This window comes from Clinocottus analis, unplaced genomic scaffold, assembly GCF_023055335.1.
Source record: "Clinocottus analis isolate CAN_PGR_092001 unplaced genomic scaffold, fCliAna1.0.p SCAF_16, whole genome shotgun sequence".
Classification (NCBI taxonomy): Eukaryota; Metazoa; Chordata; class Actinopteri; order Perciformes; family Cottidae; genus Clinocottus; species Clinocottus analis.
In genome coordinates this window covers 2,521,953-2,530,361 of record NW_027175887.1, presented here as the reverse complement: position 1 = coordinate 2,530,361, position 8,409 = coordinate 2,521,953, and the positions used below count along the sequence as shown (strand labels likewise).

The window sequence follows — 8,409 nt, the reverse complement described above, 5'->3', positions numbered from 1 at the left end:
TTGGCTTTTCCTTTACGACCTCGGCTCGGACTTGAACGGGAGCCAGAAATAGAAACAGGGATAAAGGATGAAGCACGGTGTTGCCAGGTGAGGCGCGGATCAGAACATCTGGATCCAACGAGGGTCCAGATGTGTTTCTGTTGTTCCGGAGCGGCTCAGATGACGCGCAGCTGCTGTGTGGAGGTGTCGATTCGTTTTGACGGCGTGGCGGGTGAAAATGTGTAGATTGTGTTTATTTTATATTTGGGGGGGTTTCGCAGCACAGATGGATCCGTGCAGTCGCCTCGGATGACTGAGGATCCGATTAAATATGCATGAATACGATCTGTCAGACGGAGCAACAAAGGAGGCACGCGGGAGGGGGGGGGGGGGGGTAACATATTTCTCACAATATGTTGTGAATGATATGTGTTGCTTTTTTTTTAACCAGCGGAATTAAATCTTCGATTGAACTAGAAAGCCTGTTTTAAACTCAGACTAACTTAGACACACGGAGAGGTGAGGAAACAATTATAATCATGGATTATTATATTTATTTTCGAACGAGACAGTTTTTTTCCAGACTTGAAGCCAAATATTTGCGAGTGTTTCTTTCCGTTTCAAGAGTCCAGGACTTTTTTTTTACGCATTGCACAGAGTGCGCGTAGTGCGCGTGTGCCGCATCCGTCGCTGCGTACACCGAAGGGCTTTATGCGGGTTGCATAACACGAATTAAATAATGAAAACGGATCAAAGTGCGGGTCAGATTATGCAATTGGCGAAGAAAAAAAAAAAATCACATATAAAGTCTGTGGCTGTGCTGATGCCAATGTGGCTGTCGCGCGCACACCAGAATGTAGGTCACATTAGTCCTGTGTGTGTGTGTGTGTGTGTGTGTGTGTGTGTGTGTGTGTGTGTGTGTGTGTGTGTGTGTGTGTGTGTGTGTGTGTGTGTGTGTGTAGAGTGGGGGGGGGGGGGTCAGAAATCCACCAAAAATAAACCCTTGCTCCGCCATAACAAAGAAAAGAGGCACGCATGCAGAAAGATAAAGAAGTATCTAAACTTATTTAATTGAGGGAAGCAAACACACCCTTCAAAACATAAGATCCTCTTACAGCCTCTTGCATCACCGTGCTTGGGCAACTGGTCGGCAGTTAACGAGGTAGGATGAAGGGGAGCGGCTCTTCGTGCCGTCCCACTCTGTGGCCCTCCTGGCTATTCCCTTGGGGGCCTCCTGGCTCCATGTGAGACCACCAAACTACGAGGGGCCGCGCTTTGTTGTTGTGCTGCGGGTCTGGAGGCCAATTACAGCGGTTAGTGGGCCAATGGAGCACATGTGAGGGCGCAACACATGCAGGCTCTCGGCTCCGGATGGGATCCGCCTCTCTGGCGTGCTGCCCGATTTCCTACCCCCCCTCCCCCTCCTCCTCTCTCTACAACCCTCGTCTTTATTATTCTCTAATTTCAGCAATTCAGAATTTAAATCAAAGCACACCCCACCCATGACCTCCAAAAACCTGCACCACGTGCCACACATTGCATTATTCCTGAGCGGAGGGTCTCTTTTGATTTTAGACCTGCTCCCATTTCCTGAAACGCTCCACACGCGCACGCGCCCGTCAGGGGTTGAACCCAGTCCACCGTTTCCAGAGCCCTCACACACATTTAGGCTCTCGCGGCTCGCAGCCACGCGGTTTTTAGTAGTTTTTTTTTTTCTTCTTCTCTCTCTCTCTCACTGCGCTATCATTCCTCAAGTGCCATGAGGGTGACACCTGAACGGCACACGGTGGACCGGAAGGAGTAAATCTAGGTCACGGAACTCCGCGTGCTGTGGGTTCCGCTCGCTTCGGCGGGCTCGTGTGCACGCGCACGTAAAAACTGCATTTTTAATCCCCTCGCCCCCCCCCCCTCCCGCGAGGTCACAGCCGTTGTTAATTACGGCGACAAAGAGGTGAATGAAACCGGATGTAGGTCGGTTTGATTCACGTGGTGGACTCCTGCGCGGTGCACGCGCACGAACAGCGCCAGCGTTAATAATTAAAGCACCCGGGTTCATTCATGTATCGCGCAGTGAACGTGTGCATGGTGACGTCGACGTCCTCAGCCTTGTTGCCACGGAAAGTGGTTTTCCCCCCTCGCCTTCTGCTTTCAGCGGTATGAAGCCACTGGTTCAGAGGGAAGGAGAGAGAGAGAGAGAGTCCGACATGATTGGCTGCCCTTTCTGTTCTCCCCTCTTTTTGTTGCTATGGGTGGCACTTCCCTTCTGTTGATGCCATACCAACATTGTCGCATTTGCCTCTGGTTGTCTTCTCCCCCTCCGATCCAGCGCCAGTATCATCTCTTCTCCGTCCCTCTTTGTTTTAACTCCCTCATTGATTCTCAGGGCTTTGTCTCTGCCTCACATGCTCTCACCTCCTCTTATATCAGGATAACGCTCTACTTCTCAGCTCATTGTTTATCTTATCGTCTCCTTTTTTTTTTGTTGCTCTTCTTTTTTTTTAAAAAACCTCTCCCTCGTCTCTCACCCGGCCTCACCTCTCCGCAATTTGGCTGACACACATATTCCAGGCGTGGCCGCGCAGCAGTGGCGGCAGCTCCGACGTGTGTTTACAGACTGCAGCCGGCCCACAGTTTCTGGGTCAGTGGGACACGCGCTGAGAAAGAAGTCTTATTCGGGCTCTTTTGGGCTCGGCAACCACCCGTCGAAAACTCGGGAGGATAACTTCCAACTGTTTGGCCAAGCGGGGTGAAAAAAATCCCTTTCAGATTAATATTTTGGAGCTATAATGTAGATTCTGTGGAGAAATGTCTGCATTGTAGAGGTAAAATACAGTCCCCCTCACCTCATGAATTGGGGCTGAAATTCCTTATATATTGCCAAGATACGCTTGCAGTTACGTAATGGAGTCAGATCCTGAGAAGAGCGAGGTATAAGCAGCGCAAACAGCACGCCAGATTATGAGATTACAGATTCAGACAGTGTAATAGCGCTTATGCAGGAGCGCAGACGCTTGTACACTGCAGCTGGTTCAAAACAAAACAAGAGGGGGTCTACTGGCATTACGGATGCATTTATACATAGATCCAGTTTAGTAACTGGTGTTGTGGCCTTATTACCACATCGTACTGGTTGCACCTGTTCATTACAGAGGGCTCCCTGCCGCGTCCGAGCTCCGAGGAACCCGCCTCCGTGGTTATTACGAGACGTCCGACCACCCTCGTGCTTCACCCCAAAACGCTAACAGGCTGTGTTGCTCCCGCCCGTGTCTCGCCCCCCCGTTTCCTTCCAGGAGGTCTTGACCTATATTTGTCGGGGGCCCCACCTCCCAGCTGCCTCCGAATCTCTCCCCGGTCTCGGCCTCTTCATCCTTGACCTGCTGCCTTTGTCTCCCTTATCTGCTCGCTCCGCATCAGTGATTTGGCATTGGAGTTGTTCTGGGGGAAGAATGCTGCCACATTCCTCCGCGGACGCAAACGCATTGGGTTGAGGAGGAAGGCCGCTTCTGCAGGGCTTGTGGATTGGGGTGTGTCCGTGGAAACGCAGTCCCTCGTGTCGTCTTTTTTTTTTTTTTTTTGGTGTGAAATGTTCTGAAATGTATTCAGGCGTCTGACTCGCTCTCTGTGCCCAAATGCTCCTCAAGGCAAACAAAGAGAGCTAAACAGTCGAGTTTTGTGCTCTCAGCATGTGTCAGACTGATGCAAATCCTGCGGTCTTGCAATATGTTATTATTAACTTCATGCGTGCACTTGCCTCAGTTGCCATGTTTTGGCATTAGTCTTTTATATTTTGGATATTTCGACACGTTTCAAACGTCTAGAAACGGGACCGCCCGCCTCAAAAAGTCAACATCCAAATGCTCGGGGTAAATGTCAGGAGGTCATAGGCCGCAGACGGAGCAGATCAATAGCGAGGCCAAAAAAGGTCGGACGGGGAGGTCTGGCGGCCATTCATTAGTTGCCAGGGGCGACACCGCGGCTTAAAGCCAGACATGTCAAAACAGCACAGGAGAGCTGTTGGGATGTAGGGATGTGTCTTTGATCACTGTGCAGAGAAATGACAACCAAAAAAATACCGCAGAATAAATCATTCTCCGGCTGCTATCTGAATGCATAATGGCGCACCAACAGTCCACATGAATTAACGTCCCCGTTTCCCTGTTTGTTTTTCTCCGTCTCTGCAGCCTTTCATCTTGCAGTCAACTGAAGAGAGACAGACGGACGGAGCAACAGCGAAGCTCCCCGAGAGACTGACACGCCGAGGTAGACGGGCTGACCTACATCCTGCCGTTCGCGTGGGGATCTAGGACACTTCTCCGCCAGCTTAGCTTTGACAACCAACGGCGGAAGAGCCAGAGAAAAGAGCGGAAATTTGTTCTTTTCCAAGACTGATCTGATCCACTGAGGATCTGTGACAAGTCTGGACACACAAAAAACATTTCAAACTGGCCGCTACGAGACAAAAATGGAAAATCTGACATCAGCACTCAAGACATTAAACAAAAACTCAGAGAATAATAACTGCGGCGAGACCTTCAGCAGTTATGAAGAGTCTCTTCCTTCCGCCGAAGGGAGTCCGAACCGCCTGGGCCGCCTGGGCAAGGGCAAACCCAGCCTGAGCTGCAGGCGAAAGCGCGAGTTCATTTCCGATGAGAAGAAGGACGCCTGCTACTGGGAGAAGCGCCGCAAAAACAACGAGGCCGCCAAGCGCTCCCGGGAGAAGCGGCGTCTCAACGACATGGTCTTGGAGAACCGCGTCATGGCACTGAATGATGAGAACATGAGGCTCAAGACAGAGCTGCTCCAGCTGAAGCTGCGCTTTGGCCTCATCAGCACCGCCGCCTACATTGAGAAGACCCAGCAGATGGGCGCAAGCAGCAACGCGGTCAATGGAGGCTCCTCCTCGTCCTCCTCCTCCACCCAGTACTACTCCAGCGGTTACTCCAGCGGCTCTCAGGTGATGATGAACTCCGATTCCTCAGAAACCGAGCAGTCTGGACACAGCGAGGGCCACAGGCAGATGGTGAAATACTCCCCACGCGGCTCCCTGTCGGACATGTCCGACGAGGGCTCCTCCAGGGACAGCCCAGAGCCGCTTCCTTTTGAGATCAAACAGGAGGGTGACAGGCTGGAGATGGACATTGCCAGTGACACCACCACCCAGATCATGTTCAACCTCCACCGTGGTCTGGCCTCTGTGCCAACTCACCACCAGATCCAGCAGCACTCTCAGGAGCTGGAGGCCGCATATCACAGCCAACAGCAGCAACAGCAACAGCAACAGCAACAGCAACAGCAACAGCAGCTACAGCAGCAACAGCAACAGCAGCAGCAACAACAGCAGCTCCACCAGGAGCCCATGACCGCCACCAACGCCGTCAGCCAGGCCCCCCACCCACCTGCTGCCCAGAGGAGCGTCATCCTGTACGGCTCCAGCAGCGCCTCCTACCCCGTGGACGCCCCGTCGAGGCACCAGGACGTCGATGTGCCGGCAGCCCAGAAGCAGAGCGGCGGCAGCGGCCAGACCTGTGCCAGCCGGCTGCCCCAGTCCATCTCAGAGAGCTCCATAGAGACACTGGCTGAGGTGACGAAGCAGCTGGAGAGGAAGACATTGGACTCCCCTCCATATGAGCTCTCAGACAGCCGTAATGAGGCTGGGGAGAGACAGGGGTACAGGCTTTGCCAACCTCCACAGCAGCACCTGGAGCAGGAGCAGCCCCAGCAGGAGAGAGACCTGTCTGCAGGGATCCTCCACCAACAAGTGGAGGGGGTCAACCACTCCTACCTGTACCACCCTCATCAGCAGCCCCATCATTCATACCTCAGTGCCCAGGACGAGGAGCCACCTGTGCTCACCTACGAAGGCGGGCACGGAAGCGAGGCTTACTACAGAGGCCAAGCAAACCCCTCGAGCAAGGACACGTCATCCAGCGATAAAGAAGCTTCCACGGACGACGACGAGTCCCCCTCCTCGTCTTGCTTGGATTTGGGCAGCTACCACAGCCAACATGTCGCCAGCCTCCACCATCCTGCCTCGCCTCAGCCCTCCTCCCAGGGCTGCTCTCAGGCGCAGGGCCGGGACCCCCAGGGCGAGGTGAAGGGCACGGCGTTGCCCCACAAACTCCGACTCAAACACCGGGCCATGAGCTCCGGGAGCAGCGGGGGTAACTGCTCGGGTCAGGAATCCCCAATGACCCCTCCGTCTGCCACGCCGCCTCCCTTGCCCCAGCACCCCTACTTGTCCCTCATACCGCAGCAGAACGTTACGCGAGAGAGCCCGGCCGGAGGCTTCAAACTGGCGGCCTCGTTGGACGGGGACAGGACAGAGGGCGGGACGGAGGGACGACGAAACAAGAGGCGAGATTAGGAGACATTCACTGTGAGAAATTTGTCACGACAAAAGACAATGACTCCTCTGAGAATCACCCTGCCATCATGCCTTTGCCCTCCAATCAACCCTGAGCCCTTGGGACCTCTCTGCTTCCTGATCCCCCCCAACGTCCTCAGAAAGGCTGGACATCTCGTAGGGCTGTATCATATTTGTATATATTGTACAGATTTGTCATTTCTTACATCCTCTCCATACTTACAGAAGCACTTTTTTTTATGTGACGAGAGGAGGAATGGAACTACAATGCTTTTTCCCCGTTTTGTCATCCAACAAAACACAGCAGAGCACATTGACATTTAGATCACACACAAGAATGTAGGACAAGGACAAGTTTTGAGCTTTATCAGTACTCTAAATTTGGTACATATCTGACTATAGACAAACATACACCTGTATGGCTTTTCTGCCTTAATCTAATGCAAACGTACTGGGGACTTTCCCTCGACCAAAGAAGCACCAACACTACAAACATCCAGTTCCATACCTCTTCCCAGACCCTACCTCTACCAACCCATCCCCGACCATCTCCATTAGTTCACGAAAGATCGCAGTCACCTTTATTTTTTAAGCACTTGGTTTGTATATTACTGTGATATATGAATATATGTATCTTATACAAATATATATTTTACAAAGAAATTTGAATACAAAATTCAACGAAAATGCGACACGCCTGCAATGGAGAAAGAGGGTTTTGAAAGTGACCATCTTATTATGATTCACAATTACTGTACAGCCACGTTGTCCACTGTTGCTACAGGACCCATTCGAGTTAATCAAACGCCTCTCTCTTGATTGTTAGCTTTAGCATTAATCAGTTGTTAATGCCCCGTTTACACAGAAATGGCCGTCCGGTTTGGCGCGCCAACAGCACTGAATGGACAACGCGTTGTTTCCTGAGGCGAGGGCCTCAATAAAACGTTTGGATTACTTAACCTTTAACCAGCCTTTAAATAATCGGTGGAATTCACCAGCTGCAGGCGACAAGCCTTTTACTTTATTTGAGTTTCATCAACCATATCTTCTTCTTCTTGTTACCGTTCACTGGTCCAATGTATTTATTTCCTCTTCTCCACACGCCCATCACTGTAGAAAAGCCCACGGGAACATAGACGGAGAATGTGTACAGACCTTTTGAAGATGCATCCGGCAGGTTGAGCTTGATCTGTAATGGAGGTACAGGATGCAAAGGGAGTTAAGGTTCACGTAAACATGAGCGAGTCTCTCTTCTCTAAGGAGAGTTACTGCACGTAAATTAAAAATGAAACAAGGTTTTGTCTCATGACCCTCGAGGCTCGCGTTGGCTCCCCAGATAGACAAGTGAAACTAAAGCTACCGCAAACTCCAAATTCTCTAATCCCCCAATTTGTGCCGGCGTCCCCTAAATCTGCCCGGCAACAATCTGAGACTAAATGAATGAATAAAATGGCCTCCCATGTCTCCCGCGTGCCTCCATTAATCATTTTAGGCGTCATTCATCCCTCTCTCGTGGTAGCTCGGCTACCAGACAGCGATGAAGTGCCTGCACTGGATCCTAGTTTAGCAAAAGTCTATGTACCACGTTTGGCTTTCTGGGTATTTGTGTATAAATGTAAAGCCCCCACACCCCCTGAACAACACTGTAATGTTTATTTCATTGGTTTTATATCCTCTTTTTTTTCAGTCAAGGTGTTGTTCTGTTTTCTCTATACGGTGTCTTTTCTCCTATTGACTGTGATGACATGTATTTGCCTCATTCCTCCTCCCCCTGCCACATTTTTTAAGTGTGTATTAATCAGTAATGTTTGTGGTTTTGCTGATGGTTTTATGAAAAAGACGCGGAGAGAAAAAAAAAAAGAAGAAAAAACAGGCAGAGATAGCGTGGTGTTTAGAGACGGGTGGTGGTTGGTCTGCTTGGTCATTACCATCGCTTCTTTTTGACATAATATGTATGTAAAGACACTAATGTTCATTGTGGAAGATATGAGAGCATTTCAAGGTTGACAAAAGAAAATAAAAAACAGAATGTTGACCCGATCAACATGCCATGAAAACGTCTTGTT

At 50.7% G+C, this 8,409-nt stretch overlaps 1 protein-coding gene across 3 annotated transcripts in view; it reads left to right on the top strand.

The window, feature by feature from the left end:
- Positions 1-8,409, top strand: part of LOC137786994 (nuclear factor interleukin-3-regulated protein-like) — a 9,580-nt gene extending 1,171 nt beyond the window's left edge. For 2 of the 3 annotated variants that reach the window (XM_068579168.1, XM_068579169.1), the window contains exon 2: positions 4,161-8,409. In XM_068579168.1, the coding sequence (XP_068435269.1) occupies positions 4,442-6,343 (1,902 nt within the window). In that variant the 5' untranslated portion in view covers positions 4,161-4,441 and the 3' untranslated portion in view covers positions 6,344-8,409. Of the gene's footprint in view, positions 88-4,160 lie in introns of all 3 variants that reach the window. The other variant, XM_068579170.1, reaches the window with a different exon arrangement.